General features: G+C 41.2%; 2 protein-coding genes across 13 annotated transcripts in view; one reads left to right on the top strand and one right to left on the bottom strand.

Moving 5' to 3' along the window:
• The window catches only part of ralgapa1 (Ral GTPase activating protein catalytic subunit alpha 1), a 57,596-nt gene extending 34,096 nt beyond the window's left edge, over positions 1–23,500 (top strand). For 5 of the 12 annotated variants that reach the window (XM_057343049.1, XM_057343051.1, XM_057343048.1 and 2 more), the window contains 6 exons: positions 8–163; positions 4,928–5,086; positions 6,171–6,298; positions 17,565–17,689; positions 20,966–21,080; positions 21,641–23,500. In XM_057343049.1, coding sequence (XP_057199032.1) covers positions 8–163; positions 4,928–5,086; positions 6,171–6,298; positions 17,565–17,689; positions 20,966–21,080; positions 21,641–21,728 — 771 coding nt within the window. In that variant the 3' untranslated portion in view covers positions 21,729–23,500. Of the gene's footprint in view, positions 1–7; positions 164–4,927; positions 5,087–6,170; positions 6,299–17,564; positions 17,690–18,563; positions 18,592–20,965; positions 21,081–21,640 lie in introns of those variants that run through there. The other 7 variants (XM_057343050.1, XM_057343057.1, XM_057343059.1 and 4 more) reach the window with 4 other exon arrangements.
• Positions 23,501–23,678: 178 nt separating this feature from the next.
• On the bottom strand, positions 23,679–26,315 carry LOC130560448 (insulinoma-associated protein 2). The gene has a single exon (XM_057344211.1). It carries the CDS (start codon positions 25,987–25,989, stop codon positions 24,400–24,402), a length of 1,590 nt encoding a protein of 529 aa, XP_057200194.1. The 5' UTR covers positions 25,990–26,315; the 3' UTR covers positions 23,679–24,399.
• Positions 26,316–27,034: the final 719 nt, after the last annotated feature.

Raw genomic sequence — 27,034 nt, 5'->3', positions numbered from 1 at the left:
TTTTTAGGTCAACCTTACTAGTCACTGTGGATTCATGGGCGGCCTTCAGCGTAACAAAAGTACGGGATTGACCATGCCGTACTTTGCCACCTCTACGGTAGAGGTGATGTTCCATGTGTCCACGCGCATGCCTCCAGATTCAGACGACTCGCTCACTAAAAAGGTGAGATTGCATTTTATATGATGCTTTTATAAGGTTACCAATATAATAATGACTATTTTTCATCCTCTCCCTGACTCTAAAAGGTAAGCAGATTGTTGTCAAAGCCACAAAAAATATACCCAAAGCCGTTCCACTAAAGAGTTAAACTTTCCCTCTGGAAGACCGTTTCGATTGTAGACAGTGTTGTTCTCCTCTCTTTTGTCTCGAGCTGTCCTGTAGCGTTCCTCCTGTTCTTTAGGTGAAGTGAGGTACAGAACCTCACTGACCCGACCATTCACACCTCATCATTAAATCTAACCCAGGCTAATCTGCTGGGTGGGACACTTATACCTGCCGAGAGCTGCACTTTTGTGTTTCTGGGTTCCCCATGGAGAGTAAAGGTCCTTTTCTGCTATCAGAGCAGAGAAAAAGAAAAAGTAATGACTCCTAACAGCAGTACTTTATTCTGCCTCTCCCGCTGGCTTTTATCTCCATCTCTCTTTTATTTAAAAGGGATGTTGCACCTTTTCCTATCTCATTTTTCGTCCCTCCAGTCATGGTGACCTCACAGAGAAACATCGGCTCTGTCGCAAAACCTTGTCTATGTAGCTGTCCATGTAGGTGCAAAAAAATGGAAATTGTGCTGCCTTATAAAATTTCTTCTTTTATACAAATTTTAAGGCAGCACTGCATGTGTCTTTCATGCAGAAAGCAATCCCATAATGCATTGCGACAAGCATTAGTCTAGTATTAAATATATTGAAAATGTACTATTTTAATGTATAGTAAAATATTGTGCCATATGTAACCAGTTGCGAGTCAAGTTGACAAGTGTGCTTGTAGACAGCGTAAGTTTTGGAACACAGCCACTGTTCTTTAGTTTTTCTCTGTCTGCATGGGTATTTTTTTCTACTCACATGGGCAGCACAAATCTAATAATGTGCCGCATTAGCTCTTATGAGCTTGGCTGGAAGGCTGTGATACAGGGCTGTTTGCGGAGCGGCCGACCCATGCCGAATGACCAATCGATTGTCATTAGAGCTGTCCCCTCACATCCTCACTCATACGTCTTCTGGGGCAGAGAGGAGGCGATAAGGTGCTAATGCGCTCCAAAGACTTATTAATGAACGCTGATAGAAAAGTGATATTGCGGTGGGTGACACTGGGAAGGGGGTGGGTACAGTGGACCCTACTAGAAGGGCCGTTTATTGGGGTGATAGAGGGGGCCCTAATTAGATTACCACCTTCAGAAATGGTCTCGCCTACAGCTTATTGTGACTTTGGTTTTTATGAGGCCGAGCAGGTATAGGGGCTTGTGGGATAGTTGTGGAGGATTGTGATTGTTTTTTTGAAGAAGGATGAATAGATGATTTGTGTTGTTTGATGATCTTTGGAGTGTGAGGTGTGGAATGAGATGATCATTTGACGGCAGTGATGATGTGACCAAATGTTTTTTTTTACTATTTTATCACAAGAAAGGGCGACAAATGTGAACGATTTCATGTTCACAATGCAAAGCTACCTATAAATATGTATACATATGAGCTTATTTGTAGAATCCTGTGAACAACGCTGTACACTGAAAAAAACACTAGTTGGATTTCCTTTTTTTGTTCATTTGCACATTTTTTTTTTATTTACTTAAAAATGATAGTAAACTTAATTTAAAAAATGTGTGCTAAAATTATGCAAATTAACTAGGGCTGTCAATCGATTAAAAAATTTAATCGCGATTAATCGCATGATTGTAATGAGTTAACTCGGGATTAATCGCAATTTAATCGCACATTTTTATCTGTTATAAATGTACCTTAAATGAATACTTTTCAAGTTTTTAATACTCTAATTAACATGGGCATGGACAAATATTGATGCTTTATGCAAATGTATATTGTTTATTATTAGTGAAACCATACTCAACATAGAGCATGAAGACAAGACATGTTTCAAAGGTCATAGATGTTTTTCAAAGAACTTGTACATGTCTATTAAACACATGAAAAAAAAACAGGAAAAACACAGGTTCCCATTACTTCTTTCTTTGCACTGAGCTATTTACTTACACAAGCATGCTTACATTTTCGCAACTGTGATAGCTCGGTGGAGGCTGTGTGCAATGCAAGGCATATGTTCGAACGGAAGCTGCCTGGCCGCGGCAATCATGTTGCGTGCACTTATCGGTGGTCAGTGGGCTAATTTTGAATTCAATATTCCACTGTCTGGCTACCTGCAGAAAGTGCTCAGCGCAAACGTCAGCATAGTGCCTCTCGTCTGTCTTCATAACGGTCAAAGCGTACGACCGTAGTTTCCAGTGTGTGTCAAAATAATGAGCCGTGACCCCCAGGTAGCTATGGTTACTGAGGGAAGTCCAGTAATCTCTGGTGAGCGCAACCGTGTTTGTCTGTCTTATCGCCTCCTCGACTTTCGCTTTCTCCTCTTCGTAAGAGTCGTGAATCTTGCTTGTAACAGTGGCTCTCGAAGGTAGTTCATATGTGTAATCGTTAGATGCAATGCGAATAATTTCAAGTAGACCCTCGTCCTCCACCATATACATGCTGTAGCCACCCATTTAGCTATCGATGTGGTGAGTCTGTTGCTTGTGGAGTTGTCCATCCGTCTCTGCTGAAAACAATCTAGTGTGGTGTGCCGCGAGGAGGAGAGCTCTCTGCGTCAGTTGTATGCTTCGCCATCAAGTGATATTTTAAACTCGACGTGCTGCGGTGATAGCTTAATTCACATCGACAATAAATGCAGATCACTTTAGTCTTGTCGACAGAACCTTCAGACATAGTTTTATATATGAATTTTACGTTCAGAAGACCTATTTATTTCTCCATTTCTGTTTGCTGCTGCATCGTTTACTTTCTCAAACTAAGGGCAAGGCCAAGGGTCAAACAGAAAATGCGCGCTGCGTTAATCGCACGTTAATAAAATTAGTGCCGTTAAAAGGAATTTGCGTTAACGTGTTATTAACGCGTTAATTTTGACAGCCCTAAAATTAACAAAAAAATAAGTAAATCCTACTAGTTGTTTTGTTTAGTGTAGACTATTACAGGTTGAATTTTAATTGCTTTTGTAACTATGTTGTAACTACTTTTAGGATCAATAGATGTCTTGAAGGTACAGTAGCCTTTTATGATTTTAAAGAATAAGAGAAAATGGGGGAAAAGTCAAGACTAGTTTTGGCGGAAAAAAATCTTTACGGTTTACCAAACAAATAATAATAACATTTTAATCAATTTGTAAGGTCACTTAATGAAAAATCAAATAAAAACTAAAAGGCTACAAAATGTGTTTTTTGAAAATGGCCTGTTGAAACCATGATGGCCCCTACACCCATTAGATCACATTTCTCTTCTGCATGCGTTTCAAAGAATATGCTGTTATTTCCTTTGTGGCGACTGGTAAAACATCTGATGCTTTATTAAATGCGATCTAATGCAGATCTATCATTTTTCTCAGAAGGGGAACAGAAATTGTGCCGTAACCCTGCCACCTCCTGCCAACCGAGTGTGGCATTTCTCAGAATGATGTTACATGATTTAAACAAAGATGGCCGAGATGAAAGAAAATCTCTCGGTCCAGACCACCTTATCGTCCAATAAAACTCCAATCGTTTTGTCACACAGACACACACCCTCGAACCAAATGGCAACTGAGGGCTGGATGTAATTCATGGCTGTAATTTGAGCGCAAGGTGACGTGTGGGGGCCGGTCTGGCCCGGCGCGGGGTGTTGGACTGCCGTTTCTGCCCCACAGAGGAGCTCGGGGGACGTCCACACCACACGCGCCTATATTCCGCCCTAATTAAATTGGGTCCGTCTCTGCGCTGCATCGCCTATTATGACTCCTCGGAGGCAAATTAGATTTCAAAGGGCTGCAGGAGAGGCTATCCAGAGCATGATCTTCCGATAGCTGCTCTAAACCATGTTAACTAGACACTAAAGCGTGTCAGCGCGGCCTGCGGTGCTAAACCGCATACACAGGTTTGTTTTCTTGATCTGATTGGCTGTCTCTGCATAACTTCTGTAAGGCCATACGTTTTTTATGTTTATTTTATGTTTTCAGCATGTTATTGTAATATAATTGATCTCTGATTACCCCAGACATGAATCTTTGATCAATGATTTACACATTGGCTACACAAGACCACAGCGGTTTAGGTTTTGTGTTTTAAGAGTCTTTTGATAATTCAAGCTGCGAAGCAGCACTTGAAGGTTAAAGAAACAAATTTTTCCGTCGTGAAAGGATGGAGGTTGTCATTGGCCGCATAAAGGTCGTAGGTTTCGCTCTGGAGATGACGGGTCGCTGCGTCCGTGATGGCGGCAGTGATTGAGCGAGTCCCATGAAGATGGAGTGATCTGGGGAAGATAGATGAGAGAAGGACAGCGGGACCGAGCCGGCCCGCTCACGACTGTCGGTGCAAGGTTAATATTACCGTAGTAGAAAAGCTGGACCTCAGCTCAGACAAACTGCAGTCGTGATTGAATTCACATCGGTTTGAAGTTTCGCCTGTTACAGGGAACGTGATGTCAGAGAGTACGACTTGCACTGAATTTCAATGACGCTCACAAACCTTGTGTACTTTTACCTACTGTCACCTACAGATTGTACAAACTGTCAATCCTGAAGTTGCCTGAAGTCACCATCTCTGCATTGAAATGAATGGAATCATGTCGCTTTGTTGCTGGCAGTCTGAACGGGGCATTATTGTCATTGCAGATTGAACATCTTGTCTGTTCTTGTTGCATATGTTTCACTTATTTCCCTTAATTCTTTGTTTAGTTACGGCATCTGGGCAACGATGAAGTGCACATCGTGTGGTCCGAGCACTCACGGGACTACCGGAGGGGCATCATTCCCACTGAATTTGGAGATGTGCTGATCATCATCTACCCCATGAAGAACCACATGTACAGCATCCAGATCATCAAGAAGCCTGAGGTGAGAATGACCTCGAACAAAGCCGTCAATTGTAACTTCGTAGTCTCTGTGTATGAATATATGTTTATATATGAATGTATGTTTTTTATGGGTATGTGTGTTCCCTCATGACCTTTGCGCTGATAACACGCCGCTCTTCCTATTGAGATGCATGATTTGTTTAACGGCATAAGTTATTGAATGTCAATTTAACTTTTTTCAACAAGGAATGGAGTAAATGTTGCATCATGGAATTAATAATCATAAACTCATAAGGTTTATGGTGCGACCCCCACCCCCCTCCCCCCCCATTCACTGTTTTGAACATTCCTGTTAATCGAAAATGTTAACTGGAAATAAAATTAGCGATATAAAGATATATCGCTAATATCTAAATATCTAATATATCGCTAACCTAAATAGCGATATAAGAAAATACACATAACGCAGTTGCTAAAAATAAAACAAAAATTAACATTAAAGTAAAAATTTTAAACGAAAATATTATTTAAAATGTTAATAAAACTACAAAAAAAGTAAATAAAATAGCGCATACCCTGGGAAATTGATTTCATTGGTCATTAAAGAGGGGAGGTTGTCTTGTAAAGTGAAGCAGAGCTGTTTGTTTGTGTTTCAGCCCGTTGTTTTTCTGTAAATCAGCTCAATGCTCAGTACAGGAGACAGTGGAGAAGTATCTGTCTTTGGACACAAGCAGCTTCTTTTTCTTGCTCAGTTATGTCAGACATAATTGAATGAATGAGATTCTCAGAATCAAATTCCGGCGTGGAGCTGCATCCGAGACGAGACGAGTCTTTCATGCAGTCTGAGGAAATGTAGAATGATGAAAAGATAAAGGAAGAAGAGGCCTGGCTTTTATGAAAGTCCATTTAGGGCCCATTTCAGTGCACGAGTGCTATTCACTGGATCCTTTCTGTGTGATGTCAGGCTTTTACAGACAGGCCAAAATACATCGTTTATAAGATCCAGAATCCTTCATTCTGTTTAACAAAAATAATTGAATTTAGTGATATTTTAAAAGCTTGTCATGCACATTAGGTCTTAATTCTGATTGTCAATTTCATCATGTCAATCTCACTGTCCACAGGTGCCGTTCTTCGGCCCGCTGTTTGATGGAGCTATAGTGGATGGCAAGATCTTACCCACAGTCGTGCGAGCCACGGCCATCAACGCCAGCAGAGCTCTGAAATCCTTGATTCCTCTCTACCAAAATTTGTATCCTTTTTAATCAGACATACTCTTAACAAATGTCCGTGTAGACTGTATAGGCAAGTATACAAGTGCCTATTGTCATTGTTTCTGCCAGCATTAAGTCATTAATCAGCAACAATTGGCTTTATTTTCTCTCTCTCTGATGCGCAGAGCTGGCTCATGTTTGTACAGATTGGCTGGCGAGCGGTCAGGTTGGGCTCCGGCTCAGAGCGGGAGCAGGTAGAGCCGCTCGATAATTATTGATGTCTTATTTCTCAGCCGTGCACATGTAGAGCGCTCTGTCCATCCAGGCAGGCAGGTGCTGGAATCATTCAGATCACCCTTCAGTGCCCTGATGTGCAGCCATTTGCTTTTAAAATGCTTCTCTTGACAATTTGACACGGTTTCTTTCTCACTCACACCTCAGTCGTGGTGCAAAATCTTATTGTTCTGGCTTTTCTTCAGTCATTATTGCAGTAGAGAGCAGGGTATGATGTTGCGTGCAATAAAATGTATAAAATCTATTTATAGTTTTTTCATGACCTTAAAAAAGTTAAATGCTTGCGTTTTCCTGTTTACTTGAACTGTAGTTAACACTTTTTCACTTGGCTTCTTTAGTTTTTGCGTGGCTTATTGAGAAGAGGTTTGCTATTTTTTTTCTCCAAGATATCGGATTGTGATTTCTGACCTTTTTTCGTGATCAAAAATACGCATGCTTGCTTTGAGAGAAAGACCAGATACATATTTAGGAATCAGAATAAAAGAGACTTCGTGATGGCTGGTAAGCAACCTACCTGAACGCCAATGCGATGTCCTAGCAACCGCTCTGGTCCTCACTGGAATGCTGAATCTAAATCGCGTTCACTTCGATTAGTGAGTAAATACAGCCATTGCATTATTTTGGTGATGTTCAGTTTCTAAACATTTACAAGTTCAAGTCCAGCCGTGAACCTTTAACCTTTCTTTGAAAGCGCTCTGTTCTCATCAAAGAGACGCCACTTCTAGAAAACAAAGCGAAGGCAGAAAGGAGGGGCAAAATGAGTGAGAGAAAAGGGGGGAAAGCGATTCTCATCTGCCATGTCTTCCGAGCCAGAGAGATTGTTTGGCTCAGCTTGAGTCTCTCGCTCGCAGCAATCTCGCCCATCTGTGTGCCTGCGCGGAGCTCGATAGTGGACTGAGCTATTGATTGGCGTGAGCCGCACAGGTCGATGCTCCTGACAGCCTGAATTACAGTAATCTGTCATTATCGACGGATGTCTCTCCAAACCTTTTCTCTCTCTCTCTCTCTCTGTTTTTCTTTCAATCCGATTCCCTTTATTTTGAAACTATCCCTCCCTCTATTTTTTTCGCGCACACTATTTCTTTGTGTTCTGTGCGAGTAATTGATGACTTTGGAGGATAGATGGGAGGCTAGCAGTGATTAGAAGATCTGTGTGTCAGACGTGGGCTGTGAGACACGGAGGACCCCGGGGACGCGTGGAAAGAAGTAACTCTGTCTCCTGCTTACCTGTTGATGGTGCCGCCACATGCAGTCTTTGCGGGAAGTGATGTTACCTTTAAATCCTCATAGTTGATGTGGTTGTCGAAGTATAGAACCGGTAACTGGAAGGGTGAGTGTTCGAACCACGCAAGCCGCAGAACTTATGAGACTCCAAAATTAATTTTGTCAGAATGTGCTCTCTTTATTTCATTCCAAATCCATTTGACCTTTTTTCATCCTTGGAAATAAAAAAGAAATCACAAGTCAAAAGAAATCACAAGTCAAAAAAAAGAAATCACAATCAACTCATACACTGCGAAAAATGAATTTCTTTTTCTTTTCCAGCACTGGTAGTTGTTAAATCAACTTCAGAACCAAATGACTTAAAGGGACAGTTCACCCAAAAATGAAAATTCTGTCGTCATTTACACACCCTCTTGTCATTTCAAACCTGTATGAATTTCTTTCCTCCGCATAACACAAAAGAAGATATTTTGAAGAAAGTCGGTAACCGAACGGCACTGGACCCCATTCACTTCTATTGTATGATCACAAAACCAATGCAAGTGAATGGGGTCCAGTTAACAACATTTTTCAAAATATCTTCTTTTGTGTTCTGCAGAAGAAAGGAAGTCATACAGGTTTGAAATGACAAAAAGGTGAGTAAATGATGAGAGTTTTTTTATTTTTGGGTGAACTATCACTTTAAAGTGTTTGTTTAGTCTTGAAAATGTTCTAAAAAAATAATTTAAAATTAAGTATTTGTTTTAAGCATAAACTGACTTAATTAAAAAATAAACTTAATTCAAGCTTCAACTTAAATCAATAATCGTACTTTTTTTTACCCCACTTGGCAGATATTTTTTCCTGTTTTAAGAATAAACTTAATTTTGATCGTTCTTTTTTTAGAAAAACAACACCTAAAATGTAATTTTGCTTGTCAAGTAAATGTGTCTTGACTTAAGAATTGTTGAACATTTGTTCTAGAAACCAATGTCAAGACAAAAATACTAAGCAAGAAAAACATTTTTTTGAGGCGTAGTCAAACTTTACAAGTGTTTTTTAATGTGGAATTAACATTGTTGACATCATATCTGGCACATTGATATGTCAAGTTTGAATTTACGCGAACATAAATGAGATATGACAGCTGTGACTGGGATTGTTTTACTGTAACATATTATTTTTGGAAGTGAGATCCACTAGTCCCCGAACTTTCTCTGCATTTTATCAGCTGGTGTGTTTGTGTAAATTTGTGTAACTGGAGAGCACGAGATATAGCTTTCTTTCTTTCAGAGAAAGATAATACAGTAGTTTACAAGGACTCCACGTAGCCAAGGAGTTTACAGTCGAGCTCATTTCCTTCTGCCTGTTGTGCTTTACCTGCCGAGTCTTATTTCACCACCTTTAGCTTAGCAAAACAGAGACATTTAGATTTGGCATAGATGAATGTGAGAGATCATCATTTTAAAATGTTCAGATGATGAACTGACAGCTAACGTGTAGCGTTCGACTGACACACGAGCACATGCTGTCCCGTTGGAAGTAAGTGATCTAGGTTAACCAGCGTTTATTCTTTTGTACCGAGTCCACGGTTTATCTTTGTCATGCCACATCAAGAGAACATCCTTTTCATTTTTGCCCTGAAAACACCTTTTGTATAAAAACGGGAACATCAGGTGTGCATCAGCTTTTGTAAATGCACACTGTGAAAATTCAACATCATCTCATTTACTTGTATTTTTCAGTTTCTTGCTCTATACACCAACACGCGGTCTCTCTTGTCGCAGTCTCTCTTGCCCAACTCTAAGTTCCAGTTCCTTCTCTTGGCCCGGGGCAGCGTCCATCTGCCTCCCTGCACCCTGATCCCTCATTCGGCATGACTGTGAAATTAGGACCTGGAATGGAGAGAAAGGGCCTCTTTGGTCTTAATGTCTGTTGGATGGAAGAAAAAACTGCAGAGATAGCAGGTAGCTGGCGCGGGTCAGCGTTCTGAATGCTGGGCGAGCAGAATAACAGGGTTAAAGCACAGATAGCAAAAGAGTAATCCAAGGGCCGGGTGTGAAAAAGAGCTCGAGCTCGAGGCCTTCCAACCAGCCTCAGTCTCCGAGGGCACCATGTTGGACCTGAGTGATAAAATGTTCTGCCTGTGTGTGCGTGCCGAGCTGGCCTGCCATATGTGATGTGGTTTGTTTTAAACGGTCCAGTTCGATTAGAGCTAGCTGACCTCTCGCGCCCCCATCGACACAGCTGGTGGCTGCCTTGTACGGCATCTTGAACGTAGATCTAGTCCCCACACTCCGATAGAAACCAACATTACTTGATCCATCTGGGGGGGTAGATTATTGGCTTGGAGTCTACGGGAGAGTAAAAAAAATGTAACTCAAAGTCGCGGCCATCTTCCATCTGTCGGTGGTCGATTGTAAGGCTGGGGACGCAGCGCTAGAGGTAGGGGGGTGCTAAGCGGCTTCCCTATTGGACGTGCCAGTCCAGTGGTGTGTGCGCGAGAGCTCGCCAGCTCTGGCGTGACAGTGGGGGCAGGCCCGCTGGCTGCTGATTGGCAGCGATAAGTGCCGGGCTGCTGGGGTCAGCATATGGCAGGGCGTGATAGTGGAGTGAGTGGAAGAGCTTTGGGTCATAGCCTTGCTCCTTCCGACACTGGCTTTTCCAAAGGCAACCGAGCTGATGGAAGCGGCGGGCCAGCTCTGCCCTCTTTTGTCCCCATGCTTGGACAGTCTTCGCGCATGCGTGCTTTCCACAAGCGCAGCCAAACGCCTTACGGGCAGCGCTGCCACACACTGCCAGCTCTCACAATGGACTCTATTGTGTCCTAGTAACGCTGCGCTTTACTTATATGTGTGTGTGTGTGTGTGTGAGGGGGGTGGAAGGTTGCGTTATTCACTAATTGTCTCGTCACAGCCGAGAAAGAGGGATTAGGGGGGGTCTTGATGGGGTCATTCATAATTGCTTCTGCCATCTTTGTCCCAGCATCTGTATTTTAGTAATTGTTTTGGCCCCGTCTCTGAGCTTCTGGTGTCGTAAGGTGTCTGTGTTTTTCCGCCACAGTTCACCTCAGCGCTCGCCGATGCAATTGATATGTCAATCAATCACAGTGCCACACCTTCTCGCCTAATTAGACCTGTTGGCTTCGGCAGTTTCATCCTGGAGTTTCCGGTCAGTCAGACAGGCCGTGTGTGAATGAGGGTGGAGAGCGTGTTAAAAAAGATCTGTTGTTGTGTCGGCCCCCTCCGGCTCGGGATAGATTGGCAAACAACAAGCTCCCGGGGGCATGTGGCGGTGGGGAATGTGGGCATGACTCTTACGAGGCGTTTAGGATGCGCAGCGGGTTTCTCGCACTGAGTTTCAGGTAAGCGTGTTGTAAAAGACACAGAGACTGGATAACAACAAAGTACTTGTGTTTGCTTTCAACAGGAGAGCGAGAGAGAGAGAGAGACTCAATGTCGGATCGACCTAATGGGGCCTATATGGAAAAATATGGTCTTACCTGAAAATCATGTTTACATCTGGCAAGCTTATGATTCATAGAACTTTTTCTTTAAAAAGATCATTAAAACCTGCTGAAAGGTCTTAGATGATAAACCCTCTTTCTCCACTTTCTGACCTTAAGTGTTTCTGCTCAGCTAAATGTGATTTAAAGAATGAATAGCCTTGGCATTTGAAAGCAGGGGTGAAGAATCACGGCTTTCTCTCGAACCACAAAATCAGGTTACTGTTTCAATAAAAAGACATGCGCGGAGGCAGATGGCAAACCCACCTTCACTCATTCACGTTAATCAGAACCACCGCGTACGTGTCGTCCGGCGTGCGTGTGCCTTTCTGTGATAGCATTAGCGCTGACCTGCGCCTCGTGAATGCTAAATAAACGTTGCATTTGCAACGGCAGCACGCACATCACCTTCCCCCTGGGGCGGCGAGACGGAACGCAGGGCGATAAATCGGCCCGTCCGCTCTCCGGGCTGTATTTCACGAGCCTTCCAATTTGGTTTCAGCTGAGATTAATAGGAGAGGCTGTGATGCTGGAGCCCAGGCCCAGATCAGTGTCCTAAAGCCCCAGGCAACGATGCATTAGTCTGGGCTATCTTCCTTCTCATCTGCTTGCGCCACGCGGAGTCATTGGCCATAATGACGGGTCTATGGCAGCCAGCCGCAGCACCGTGTCTCGCTAATAAAATCACTGTTAGGGCCACGATATCAGCGGGCATCAGATGGAAAAATAAACCGATTAGACTGTACTTCAGGGCACACATAGATTTCTGTAATTATGCTCTGTAAAACTCCTCAAATTTGATTATTTGTGTGATGTTTTTCTCTGTCACTTCTCTCTCTCTCTCTGTTAAAGGGGCAGATGTATTTGCATGGAGAGAAATGGTGGATTCAGGCGGCTCAGATCTTGGTTGTCATAGATGTATTTTTTGAATGAATTAGATTTTTGTTTTAATCAGGGTTTTAGCATGTGTACACTACCTTTCATAAGTTTAGGGTCATTTAAAGAGCGTAAATTCATCAAAACTATAGAATAACACAAATGTAAACGTGAGAGTTGTTTTGACTAAAATATCCTAAATTAATCTAAATGGTTATATTTTATAATATTTTATTTATTATTACATATATTTTGATTTATATATTATTATAAGCAAGCAGCTTCTTTGGATGCTTTTTAAACAATACTTGGATACAATATAAAGAGTTTTGATCTGCTCTGGGATCTTATTGGCTGCTTTTTTGTCATTATTTGGTCCAAATCATGCATTTCAAAAGTTGTTAGAAATATTTTCGGAAAGATAATTTCAAAGATATAAGCATATGCCATCAGATCAAAGATTTTTACAATCATCAGAAACATTTTTGTGAAGCGCCCCGTAATGTTTGAATCGTAGTGTAGTTGGATTGAATTGTTTGGACGATTTTAGATCTTCAAGGTATAGTTCACCCTAAAATAAAAATTCTTTCTATATTTATTTACCATCACGTCGTTCACTTCTGTAGAAGAAAGTAGTACAGGTTTAGAATGACATGAGAGTGAGTGAGTGAATAAATGATGACAGATTTTTCATTTTTGGGTAAACTATCCCTTTAATAGCAAGTTAGTTTTAAGTGCATGTGGACTTTGAATCGCTTCAGTGTTGAGACTTGTGTTCTGAAACAGGCAGAGTCGGCGATTTCTCACAGGATTTGACAGATGTGTCTCGACAAAAGCACCTGTGGTTTGGGCGAGCGGACTCCTCCATGAACGTCCCGCCGGGTTACGTGTTGAGGATATGAGAGACAGTCAGCAGCCGGGCAGTGGCTCTCTCTGTGGGGCTACAGATCTTGCTCTGGGTTTCTTTTGAAAGGTGCCAATGATGTCCTATGGAGGAATTCTCAGCACACATAATAACAACCACACCATGTGGAGAAAATGAGCGAGCATGTGTGTAATTAAAACGAGCCGCGTGTGTGTGTGATTTGGGAGCGTGTTCTCCTCGACAGCCGCTGCGCTGTGTTAATTTGCAAGGCGAGAGCAGGGAATAGCTGTGCGCTTGGAAAGTGGAGATATCGGCCGCAGTTGGCAGCGCTGTCACACATCCGTTTGTCCCAGAACTCTCGGCTCGGATGACGTTCCAAGCACACGTCCTTTGAGGGAAAAAAGGCCACATAAACAAAAACAGATCATGTCACTGTATTTTATGATTCAGACTTTAGTGTGGAGTGTGTCGTTGTGTACTCACTCGTGAATGTCATTTCTTTTTATAGTAATTGTGATGAATTGTCGCCATGGTGATTGTGTCCGTCATTGCCTGTTCAGCAGTAGAGATCTCTCAGGGGTCATCGGTTAGTACTATCTGTCTAAAAGAGAACATTAGGGCCAGTTTTTGATTAACTGTTTAAAAATGTAGTCATTCTTCATTTATATTTGTGTGTCACAGTATACCAGTAGTGACAATAATTGTGATATTAATAATAACCATGATTAATGGTATCATGTTAATAATGTTAATAAATAATTCACTGCCAGTGTCTGGTTGACACTATATTGGACATTATGAACTTACCTAAAAGTTTATGGGTTTAGGTTTAGGGTCACTAACACATTGTTATTATAAAAAAAATGATAGAATAACACAAATGTTACTATCTTAGCATCTTCAGTGTAGTCACAGTGTGCCTAGAATTTGCACACATGTTCTTTTGGCTATTTATCTCGGATGCTTTTTTTAAAGGGATAGTTCACCCAAAAATGAAAATTCTGTCATCATTTACTCACCCTCTTGTCATTTCAAACCTGTATGACTTTCTGTCTTATGCTGAACACAAAGGAAGATATTTTGAAGAATGTTGGTAACCGAACAACGACGGTACCCATTGACTTGCATTGTTTTTTTTGTCCACGCAATAGAAGTGAATGCGTACCGGCGTTGTTCGGTAACCAACATTCTCCCAAAAATCTTCTTTTGTGTTGACCAATGACAGAATTTTCATTTTGAGGTGAACTTTCCCTTTAACAAATCTATTCTGGGTTTTTATTGGCTGCTCCCGATACATTTTTTTATGAGAAAATGTGTTTTGTAATATAAAAAGTAATATGTAGGCACAATTATATTTGATCATTTTCTCCACACAATTAATTTCAAACATTCAGAGAAGTGACCCTGACTTTGATTTGGGTTTGACCGGGAGAACATCATCTCCACTTTTCAGGTGGCCTGACTCGTTCCAGAACGTTCACCAGTCACACTCGCTCGGAGCTGGAGGAATAGATGGGGGAGGGTTGGAAAAAAAAAAAATCTCGCGCGAGCAGGAGTGATCAATTTGGAGGCTATCAGCAGCAGCATGTTCAGAGTGGCGAATTAACACACCACCGGGGACTGTTCCTGGAGCCCACCACGAGCTCTTCGCTCCTAATGTGCTAACAAGCTCACTTTTGCTGTCTCTTCAGTGGCAATTTCTCTCTTTCCTTCCAGAACCCGGGAGTTCAGCGCGGTGACAATGAAAAGCTCTGTAGGAGGGGGGAAGAGGCCAGGAGTGTCCCCCTGCCCACCTCCTGCCTTTCATCCGCCGGGAAAATTAGTTTCTGGTAATGCACAAAAGGCTCTTTTTTATCCTACGCACCTCTTCTAGCGTGTGATGCTAGAGAGGGCGCAAGAACCAGGTACGCACTCTCTTAAAAGGACTTTCTCCTTTTTAACAAGCCATCATAAAAAAACACCACGCATCAAAAATTCAATTACAGTGGATGCAGGGCCCAGGCTATTTGGGTGAATACACGACGCGGAGAAAAAAAGAGAAGGGAAAAAGACGAACTGTTTTTCTCTTTACCTCTCTTTTTGTGGCATACAAAGAGCGTCTGAAGTCAGCAGCGTTGGGGATTTGTCGTCTTGGTGACAGGGTGGATGAGAGGCTCATCTCAGGTTCACGATGGTGGCCACATGTCGGGGGCTCGGAGAGCGCTATTAAGACTCACAGCGGTGCTGATCACGTCCGCTATCTCTCGCTCACCGTTTCTTTTTAGCCCATGGTTGTCCTGGACCAGCTAAGCTAGTGGAGTCCTAGTCTAGCATAGCAAAACGTCTGACCATCAGCATGAAATCTGGTCCACTTTTCATTTTGTTCTGACCGCGAACCATTCATCTTAAGTGTTCAATGCCAAGATCCAAACTAGGTTATTGGCGCATTTTAAGCTGTTGAACACTTAAAAGAGTGCTTCCCAAACTGTGGGCCGCAGGAGACTGTAGCTCAGGCTAAAGTTTTAAAATATTCCAGTAAAAATATCGTCATCATTTTTTTGCTGAAAGGTTTGTTAACTGACTCTTTCGTAAGGTCTTGCTTTTGTGTCTTGCATTTGTAAATGGTATGAAGTGGATCCCAAAATCTTGCCCTCACCAGAATATGATTTGCAAATTTTGTGGTAGCCCACATAAAAAAAAAACTTAAAAGATTATTTACTACAGTGTACAAGTGCTGTCCTTCTGAAACCTTAAGCTCCATATTTGTCATTTTCGTTATTATTAGTCACCCTTTACGTTTGTCACTGCATTTTGCAGATATCTTATAACAGGTGCTTGTCATCTTTGACAACACCGTATTTAATCTTTTAAATAGTGTTTTTTTGTCTTATTATTTTAGCAAATTTGCACAGCTGAGGGATCGGAAGGACCATGACGATATTATATTTAAAGTAGTGTACTATGGTTTATAAATTGATAAACTGTATTATACTTCAATATTTGCTGTAGTGATGTTAAACAAACATTACAGAATCTAGAAATTTTACTACAGTTTATTAGTAAATATGATATAGTTCAGTTTTTATTTGGGATTTCATTGCAAACTGGTAATAAACGTTATTTAAAGACACTTTATTGTGTATATTTAATTTGACGAAATATGAGACAAAATATGTGGGGGCTTGAAGCTTTTGTGAAATTTGGGAAGCTCTTCTCTAAACATTCTGGGTTGTTTAACCATGGTTGGGTAGAAATATGGACAAACCCAACCGTTGGGTTGAAATTAACCAATGCGTGGTTGTTTTTACTCAAAGATGGGTCAAATATTTGGATATTTTAAAGGTTAATTTCAACCAATGGTTGGGTCTGTCCGTGTTTTACCCAAGCATGAGTTGAAACAACCCAGCATTTTGTATTGTTTGTATTGTATGTATTGTAGCCATTCAGATCCATGAAAATCCTTATAATAGTATTTTCTAAATGCTGGGTTATTTTCAACCCAGCGTTGGGTCAAAGAGACAAAACCAATCGTTGGGTTAAATTGTCCTTGAAAATGTTTATATTTGACCCAACAATGAGACAACCCAACATAGTTTGATTTGGCCAGGTTTGTCCCTTTTTGACCCAACGCTGGGTTGAAAATAATGCAGTATTTTTAGAGTGTAGTTTGGAAATTGTCTTGTTGGAAACTATAAGCCGTGACCCAAAACAAGACACGAACTAATTAGACCAGAAGTACAGTACTCGTGCAGTCGTAACAGCAGTGACTGAACCTCACAAGTGTTATTCTGAGCTCCGTGTTAACACAGCTGTCAAGATTTTGACAGGCTGTGTGTCGGCAGCAGGTGCCTTTGTGCTTGCAAACTCTTGTGGTCGTAGTACGGCACGCGTGGAGTCACATCACACCCACACTTTTGCTAGCTGCTTTCTCTTCACCTCTGTGGGAACCTCTCACTCGCTCATCCCAGGGTTCGCTCTCAAACAGCGGGACCCGACGGCAGGAAACGGGTCTGCTGGAGACAGGAAAAGGCAAACGGCGGATCCGCACCAGTCTCGAGGTTCCTCGCTGCGTGCGCCTCTTCACCCGCAGAAACACCCAAAGAAACGGAGCCCAGAATATCTTCTCACTCTTTTTTTGTTTGTCTCTTTCTTGCCGAGACTCCATCAGCTCGCTCCTTGTTATACAAACCCTGTGCTCTTAGCTTACTGAGTTATGAATGCAGCAAAAGAGCATATGCCACCGGACTACTTAATCGAATCGCCCCCATTAACAGAATCCCTTCGTTTTTAAACCCATACGCAGCGGCATAATCCAATCCCTTCCATTTACTCAATACCATCATTTTTCTTAACCAAATAATACAGACAGTAAGATGTCCATTGATACCCAATGTCACCATACATAAAGCAATGACAGCTTTGTAATACGGTTTACAGATGGATGGGAGAATTGTTGTTGTTGCTTCCTTAACCCATGACATCCTTGGTATCTTTCTGACCTTTTTAGGAAAGTTTCTTTATTAATTTGTTTTCCCTTGACGCTTGGCACCAAACCTTGATTGACCTTAACTCACATTCTCAGTTATGAAGAGAGAGCGAGGTATTTGGAAACCATAGTCCAGCATCATTCTGAAGCCACGACGTTTGAGGACTACGCCGCCCGTGTTTTCTGCCCCGCACCTTTCCACTATCTGCCATCTGAAGCAGGTTGGCATCATTGACTCTCTTTTGTTTTTCTGTCATTTTGCACACCATCCGGTTTTCGACTCTTTGACACTGGGATTTTCATGTCTTTGTTGATACAAGTCCTTTTATTTGTGTTGTCTACTATTTAAAACAGTGGCACACATGAATGGGTTTGTATTAACAGAAGCAAGTGTAAATAAAACGTATCTTAAACTTCGCAAAAAAAAATTGTGAAATTTGTGGGAATTTTGTTTCTAGCCTGGTAGACACTTTGGAGTAAACAAATGCAAGGGCAGATAAATGTTTTGATAGTTCAACCAAAAATAACATTTGTTCTGTCATGATTTATTCACCCTCATGTTGCTTAAAACCTCTGTGACTCTTTTTTTCTGTTTAACACAAAAGAAGATATTTTGAGAAATGACTCATGTGGTTTTGTGTCTATATAATGGAAGTCAATGGAGGCCTGTGTTGTTTGGTTACCAACGTTCTTTAAAATATCGTCTTTTGTGTTCTGCAGAAGAAAGATAGTCATGCAGGTTTGAAATGATTTTTTGTTTTGTTATACTATCCCTTTAAGTGTACGATCACATCACATACGGATGATGTGATTAGAACACTGTGAATCTGTCATTATCTGACCCTTTCATTTGAAAACGCATGCATGCCTGTACACAATTCCATTTTTTATTTTTTGTTTATTTATTATAAAACAATTTGATTTAAGAGTGAAAAATGATCTGCTACGTGCCGGTTTCCTTCAGTTTAAATGAATGCAAATGAAGTCGTTTTTCAAACCCAACGCTTTAATTCTGGCTTCAAAACCCAAATGATCATTTTTCCTTTCTTTTACATTTCCATTTTACTTTTATTTGATCTTATTTTTCCCCTTCAGATCATAATCTATCACTTGTAAGATAAAGGTAAGAGTCCTGAAGATACCGTACACTCGAGGCTGCCTCTTTTCTGTTTGTTTGGCTTGTAACAAGGTTATGAGCTCCTTCTGTTTTCGCTCTTTGTTTCCTTTTCAGACTGTAATGTGTCCCCTTCATTTTCCACGTTCTGTTTTCCGTTCTCTGTATTTTGCGTAGCTGGAATCTGCATGGCATGAGCACACCGGATTCCTAACTTCTCCTAATCAACATTCACACTCCTCTACGGTTCTCATGTGTGTCATATGTGTTTGGCATGATCTCACGGCATCACTCGCATCCACTCCTGTTGTTTATATCACATGTGTTTGTTGAAGTGTGTAATTGATCATGTGAATGCCGGAAAGGTCTGGTATCACAGCAACCATGCGAATTACAACACTAGTGTAAGAGATCGCTGTTGCAGCGTTCTTAGTTCAGGTTTATATTATATTGTTAAAAAAATAGTTTTATCTGCAGTCATTGATTCTTAGCCTTACAGGCTGGCCAACATCAACTTTTGGCAGTTCGCAATTATTAAAACAAAGTGGCTGATTCGTTTGAATTTCATTCGTACATATTATTACGATTGATTGCTTTCGATGGTTAAGTTTAGGGATGGGACTTTGTTTTTTGCAAGCAAATATGTTTTTGTGCACTTAACATCTTACGAATTCACACAAATTAGCCACCTTGTAAAATAGTTAAAGAGTACATAACATGAAATCATGAAAATGACATTTCATGCAGTGTGTAATGTTGCCGTGTTTGAAAGTAAGCAGTCTGCCAAATTTTAAATCCGAAGGCTAATGAAAAACAAAGTTATTGGCTTGGAAAAAAAGGAGTCGACTCTGAATCACACAAATGAGTCGTCCCTTGTCCGATTCGCGAACCGCCGCAAATTTACATCACTGCATATAGTCCCCGCCTATGTTTTGCTAGGACTGCCCGCGAAAACTACACTCTTCTCCCCCAAACACTGTAGCTCATGAGCCTCATTCGCAGTAGACCAATCACAGCAGACTAGACCATTTGACCAATCACAGCAGACTAGGATAGCGGAAAGGAGGGGATTAGACAGGTGAATCGCGGAAAGAATCATTTGAGAGTCAGCTAAGAAGTAAGATAAGAATAACTGCCTATTATTATGAAATAATAGTGTTTTTACACCTTCTATGTACATAAACTTGTTGTCGGACACTCCATAAACCAAAGTAGGACCTTGAAAATCCCTAGTTATGTACTCTTTAAGAATAACTGTATAGGGCTGTTTCCCAGACAGGGATTAGCTTAGTTTAATTAGCAAATTTAAGTCGTTTTAGCAAACATTACTTCCTAAAACATAACTTGTGTGCTTTTTGAGACAACGCAAAGGCACTGATGTATTTTAACATATGTCAGTGCAAGTTGTTTTCAGTTTAGACTGCTCTTACATTTATTTTAGTCTAGGACTAGTCTAACCCATGACTGGGAAACCACCCCTATAGGATCAGGCCGGGCCGGCGTCAGACTTGCCAGATCTGCGTGACAAAACTAGCACAACGACCAATCAAAACAAGCCCAACAACCCCATCCCTAATATTTACTCACACTCTTGTCTTTTCAAACCTCTATGACTTTCTTTCTTCCGCAAAACACAAAAGAAAATATTTTGAAGAATGTAGTAAACCGGCTTCCATTCACTTGCATTGGTTTTGTGTCCTTACAATAGAAGTGAATGGGTGACGGCGCTGTTCGGATCACTTTAACATGACTGTATAGAAGTGTTTGTAAACACAGTCTGTTTTCATAAATAACTTCATATTACCTTAAAAAATGACAGCGGATTATCAAAATCCTTCCACTTTTAACCCACGGAATAAAAAACAACCTGCGGCAGCGGTTTAAAAATAGAAGAACTGGCAACCCGTATATTCTTGTTTTTTTTAACAAGGGCGGCATTATATGAGACAGTTGCAATGTATCTGTCATAGTGTTAAAGTTTCAATATAAAATAAAATAATTTCTTGCTGTTTGGTGGGAATAGCATCACAGCCGTTTGATGGAAATTGATTTGCAACTTGGTGGTAATGGTGACATCTTTCCTTTGTTGTGTGTATGGGTTTGAGCGGAGAAGCGTGCGCGTGTGTGCTAGTGCGAGAGCTCTTAAGCTCTTGCTTTTGTTGTCTTGTACTTTGTGTGCACCTGCTACTGATATTCCTCTCTACCTGCTCACACCTTTATCTTTGATGTTCTCTTTTTCTTCCTCCTCTGTTTATTATTTTCTCTACAACCTCTTACATCCCACATCTGTGCCCATCACTTTTCACATTTACCCTCTCTCTGTCTCTCTCTCCTTCCACACTCCCACTTTTCCTGTCCTCTATTCCTCATTCTTTCACCCAAGAGAGAAATGCTGTGATTTTTCTGCTCCTTCCCAAACCTCCAGTAGAAAACATTGGGCTCATCAAGGTAAAGGGCAAAGGCTTGAAAAGGAAGGTGTTTCACGCTAGCTGTGAATGGTATGCTGAAACTGAAAAACGGCAAAGTACTTTCTCTTTCATTTTCCCCCCCATTACAGTGTAGTTTGTGTTGCCATATTGTAACTTGCACCCCTGTTGGTCTCATCTGTAAAGCGAGGTGTCAGATCTCAGCGTTGATTAGCCCCAGCATCCCCAAGCGATTCGCTCTGTGAAATTCACCCACAATGCACTGGTACATTAACCTCTCACTCCCTTCAGAGGGAAGGACTTTTCACACTTACTTTGCTCTGGTAAAGCGCAATTGGTTATGCGCGTTTAAGTGATCAAAAAGTTAAAAAAGAATTTTCCTGTTCCAGTTTGAGTGAAATTCACAACGAGTCTAAAAATATTTTTTCTAAACTTCTCCATATATCTCAGCGTAGATATTTATATTATATACGTTCCTTGTTTTGTTCATGTTCCCACCTCTAATTTAACAAATCATGTAATGGTGAAATTAGGAGATGTCACATTTATGTTTTGAACGCCGGTCTGACATGTGTTAAAAACAAGCGGAGGGAGGCTCTCATATCTTTCTTCTACTGTCCCATTCCTCGCAGGCTCATGCATCGAGAGTCAACTGGCCGAAAGTCTGGCAATGCAGGTAGACGGGAACGATTTAGCCTCACCAATGTCGCCTCGTGCTAGCAAGAGCCGGATGTCCATGAAGCTACGCCGTTCCTCCGGCTCTGCCAACAAGACTTGACCCTTTCATCCCGAAGAGATGCACAAAATGCAACGTCACGCCATTCGCTCTCACTTCAGGACTCCGCCCATTGCACGGTCCGAGACAAACCACACCTTCATGAGAACTGCAGCCACGCCCTCCCACACAGCTGAGAGCCAGTAGGATCAAAGACACGTTTTTGCGGTTGTTGATGTACAATGCGGAAAACGAAATGTTTATTTTTGTCGATTTGTGTTAATAACTTCCTCTACAGTTATCATAGCTGGTCTAGTGTGTTGCCCACTACGATTGCCAGTGAAATGAGAACAAATTGAAACGTTTCCTTTTGATCGCCATTGTATCAGCCACTTTTTATAATTGTACAGAAGACTCTTGAGCGCTGAGGTTTTCTTTATATGGTGACGCTGGTGATGGCGTGTTCGAAAATCATGTTTGTGGAGCGGATGTTCATTTAAACTGAAGCAATTCTGGCTGTCACGTTCAGTTCAGATCCTGATGTGGAACATGTTTTTATATAACATTCACACTTGCAACAGGTCATTTTTTGGTTTGTTTGCCGTTTTCTTTGTGCATCACATTAAGTGTGGTTGTAAAGCCGTTTTCACTTGATTATAATATTTTATCATTAATGCTATAATGGACCGCCCCTTTGTCATTTGTAACGGTTATTTGTGTGTATATATCTATAAATATAAAATATATGCATATTTAATGTATGTGTATAGTGTATGAACAGTATCTGATCTGTGTACATATTTAACAGTATTTAAATCAACCAAAAAAGCAAAAGGGTAATTAAAGCTCAAGCCACATCAAGTCAGATAGAGCTTGAATGTCTTTCTGTATGGCTTTAGTATCGTTTCATAGCACAGCGGCCTAAGAAACAAGCCTATTTTACGTCATGCATGCCTCTTCATCTCACCTGGGATGAGATTTTTAAGGAAAAGTGTGAATGAGTCGTCACATTACCAGAGCTTGCAGGGTGTGGGCGACGTTGCCAAATTGAGCGGAATTACACGCTTTACTTTGTGCTGGTTCAGCAGATCAGCTGGGAGAGAGGACTGTGTCATGTGATATTTTGCTTGTAAAGACACTTGGACTTGGTCTTTGAAGTTTTTGTAAACATGTAGATGTGAAAGTGTACAAGAGCATCTTTCTCCGAAACTCTGTTAAGCGGCACTTGTTCATTTAATCACTCTTTCATTGTTTAATAGATTAAGTGGTAACTGATGCTATAGATGGATGCAAGATGCATTTGACAAAATATCCCATGTTTAAGATCAAATCACGTTTGTATATTTTCTTGGCAGAAACATTTCATAAGGGTTAGTCTTTATGGAATCTTTTTAATGTTTCATTTTTTTATTTGAAATTATTTAGAAATTTAGAATATTCATATACACATGGGGTTGAAATCATGCAGCACTCTGTTGGATTAAAATGATCATAACATGTATATTAAAGGCCTGCGCGCGCACAAGTGACTGAAATCTGTGCGGAATTTCAAGTGGAAAAAAACTTTCCTTGATAGATTTGATGTATGTTTCTACTGACCAAATGCTGCATGTACCAGTAATAACTGCATGTGTTGATATAACAACTGCACAACACACACGCACATACGCAGATCCACAATAATGTCATACCGTAGAATCTTAAACATTTGTATCAGATGTTGAAGGAGGAGAGTGGATGCGCAATCACACTTAAGAATAAAATGATTCTTACAACATGCAAAGTCCTGTGCCGTTTAATTCATTCTGGTGTGAAGTCTTCTGTCTTCAGTTATTTCTTTTGCAGGAAAAGTGTCTTCATATCTTTAGTTCATGTAACGCCATTACAATAGCTTGCATGTGTTTTAATTCTCAAAATGATGATTATATAATGTTTTCAACACCAATAACAAATAAGACACTTTGTTTGAAACAGATTTCAAAGACAAAGTTTTGCATTGACCTCTTTATTTTTAGGGTAACAGCTAAAATATCAGGACCACTTAGGAAAATATGACACTTATGGTTTATTATTATGTAGGCCTCTAATAATTATTCCTCACGGTGTATGATGTACTGTATGATATATATTTTACAGTAGGCGAACTGTGGTAAATTAAAATGCAATGAAACGTACTGTATTTTAATTCATGATCTATAAATAAATACATTGCTTAAGACAATTGAAACACAACAAGCTTTTCATCAGAGCTACTTCAACGATGAGACAAAATATGCATAAATTCCCTTCCCCTATAATAATGTCAAACGTCAATAAAATAACTTCAAATCATGACTTAATGCAAGTAGTCTCATGAGTTAAAATAAGTGGTAATATAACGGGTAACATTTTAAAATAACTTCTTAACAAAAAGACTACACAGTTTAAATAATATCCAAAGAGGTCAATCAAATATGAAGAAGTAACAATTTCATATTTGAAAATCGCCTACATGAACAAGTTTAGCATTATATAACGTTTGTAAATGAAGGAAACTTTATGTTGTAGAATAATATATAAATTGGTTTCTATGTTGTCAAAGAAGTTCAATATCCCCACGTAAAGATACTAGACGTAGCCAAGGCTATACTTTTGAAAACAAGCCATTATAACGCATTACAGGTTTCTAGCCTGCGGTCAGCATCCCGGCCTGACAGCCATCTGCAGCAGCATCACCTGTCTGTTCTCTGTGGGGTGACTCTTATTGATGTGTCTGGTCAAACCTGGAGAACTAAAGAACGTGGAGGGACAGTGCTTGCATGAGTATATCTGTTGCTCTCCAGGGCTCAGATCTGGTCTCAATAATAAATCGTCTCTGACCGCATGCCAGAGTCTGTGTTTCTCCCTGATCTCAGCCGAAGGGAAATGCGCACCGCAAAGGTGGCACGGAAAAGTGATCTGTCCGCTCTCTATGTGATTATAAGAAGATTTGATTGTCTCGTGTGCAACCAGGTGTTTTCTCAGATAGGCTTGTCTTCGAAACTTCTTGCTGCAGTAGTGACATTCGTACACGTCTTCCACCCCGGGTGAAGGTTGGTAGGGAGTGATGGACCTGTCGGACTCTTCTGGGCAGTGCTCGAATAACCTGGAGCTGTCGCTGGAGCTGATGTGCAGGTCAAAGCACTTCTCAGTAGAGGGGTACCTTTGGTCCATAGGTGGGTCTTGGGATAACCTGTGCGCCATATTGCTGTCCGGTGCTGATCGCTGGAGTTGGGAGCTGTCCGTGCCAAGCCGGTGCTGATTGTTGACGCTGATCTTACTGGCGTTCTCTTTTCCTTCCACAGATGTCTTCTCGTGGTTACGCACCTCCAGTTGAGACTTCTTGGTTGTCTGGGCATCTCCACCGCTTAAGCTGCGGGGTTTGTGCCACCTTCGGTGCGAGGCGAGGTTGGCAGGACAGCTGAAAACTTTATCGCACTCCGGACAGCGGTACTCGACGCGCACGATCCTGGAACACTTGTGCTGTGCCAACGAAAACGGATCAGTGTATTCTTCCTTACAAAGCTGGCATATAAACTCACCCAACGGCTTGTTTCTTCCACTGGATGACGGCGCCAGTTTGGTTTCGGGAATTTCCTTTTTGATTTTGAGCCCGAGGACCGGTGACGTTGTGACTTCGTCTTCAAAGTTAAGTTTCCTGATAACTTTGGGCTTTTTGCTGGGCGGTTTGCTCTTTCGCTCCGACTCCATGAACGCGCGCTTTACGCACTGGTGAAACGAGGGGTAGGCGGGCACCGAAGTAGACACAGGTGTGCCAAACTTTATGTCGGCGTGGTTCATAAGGAGACGCTCGATTGAAGACACCGGGGTGGCCAGTGGAAACGACTCAGCCGTGGCAGGTGAACTGAAACACCTGTCCAAAAACGACTGCTTCAGCTCTGTGCTGACGGGCTTGATCGGACTGTGGGAGTTCGTGCTGTGACGGGGCGATGATGCGTTCTGTTCCGGATGACTGAAGTAACTTTGTGCGTAATCTTCGCTGTCCGCACTGCTCTCTCTAGCAACTCTAGAGTCCTCCAGATGTGCCTGCTCATTTTTAGATGTTATATCGCTTGTCCATGTTTCTCTGATAGGTTCCGCCACGTCTGAGTATTTAGCTGGGACACGCGTGGATCCATCTGAAGTTTGGATAGGCAAGTCCGCCTTGCGCTCTTTTTCTTCAACGCGCACCTTGTATGATGCTGCTGAGACGCGTTTAGTCCTTTTCACTAAAAATCCCCGTGGCATCTTCTCGTCTGATTCACCCAAATCCTGATCTCGGGTGCAATCAGATAAAATCACTGTAGGGAGGATGGAGACTAGATACACTGTCACAGTGATGAGCGTGGCGCATGTTTTATCCTTTGGGTCGCCTTCAGGTTTTTCACGAGATCACTGTCTGTGGCCCAATCAGCGCTGACATTCAGATAACGGGGCGGTGCGAACCTTAATGGGGAGATACGGTTACACATTCATTTCTAATAGGCAGATTATTATTTATGATAGATGTGCGCTTTAACCTTGCCCGTTTGCTTTTATGGACATTGTATTACCAGTTTCCTGTTCTGTAATTTGAGATCGATCCCATGGACATCCATTAAACTTAATCCATTTGTTTCTTTTATTAAGATTCATTTTATCAGCTTTTTTTTTAAAGAAAGAGCCCATTCACTTCTGTTTAAGAATACATTCATCATTAAAGAGAAATTACCTGGATGATAATGTCATTTTATTTTTAGGCTGCCTTCTGCAATTTACAAAAGAGGATTTTGGCTGCCATTCTTTTATTTTATTATAATATTCCTCTTAACGTTTTCACCAATATTTCCCTAAGCAATTCTTTTAGCTCGAATTTTATCACTTTAATTTAGATTCCCCATTATTTCATCTTGGCACTGCGTTTTCTTGTTCTGACTCGGAAGTCGGTAAATTATTTTTTATTTAAAGGGGAAAGCCTTAATTAAGATAACATTTATTTTTATTTGATACCGGAAGCTAATTCAAATCATGACAGATAATCCGCTCTAAACAAAATGAAAATCATTTGTATCCATTGTTATCTCAGTGATATAGAATGGGAAAGGTCAATGCACAGAAATGAATCTGAGTGTTGGTTTCAGGCGACTGTTTTATTAACACATATGTGCTCGTAAATGTAACGCACTTTACACATCATAAGTACAAAAATAGTTTAATAGAATGCGTATGCTCGTAATTGCATTTACAAAGCAACGCAACGATGCAATAAATTAAATTGTAATTGGGGAGCCAACACGCGGTCTAGCGATACGCA

The sequence above is a fragment of the Triplophysa rosa genome, linkage group LG10, assembly GCF_024868665.1.
Source record: "Triplophysa rosa linkage group LG10, Trosa_1v2, whole genome shotgun sequence".
Taxonomy (NCBI): Eukaryota; Metazoa; Chordata; class Actinopteri; order Cypriniformes; family Nemacheilidae; genus Triplophysa; species Triplophysa rosa.
The sequence above is the reverse complement of the archived record's forward strand: the minus strand, read 5'-3'. Positions and strand labels throughout refer to the sequence as shown.

What these genes read in the sequence shown, in the direction of transcription:
- LOC130560448 (XM_057344211.1), bottom strand. Translation starts at nt 25,989, where the DNA reads ATGCCACGGGGATTTTTAGTGAAAAGGACTAAACGCGTCTCAGCAGCA.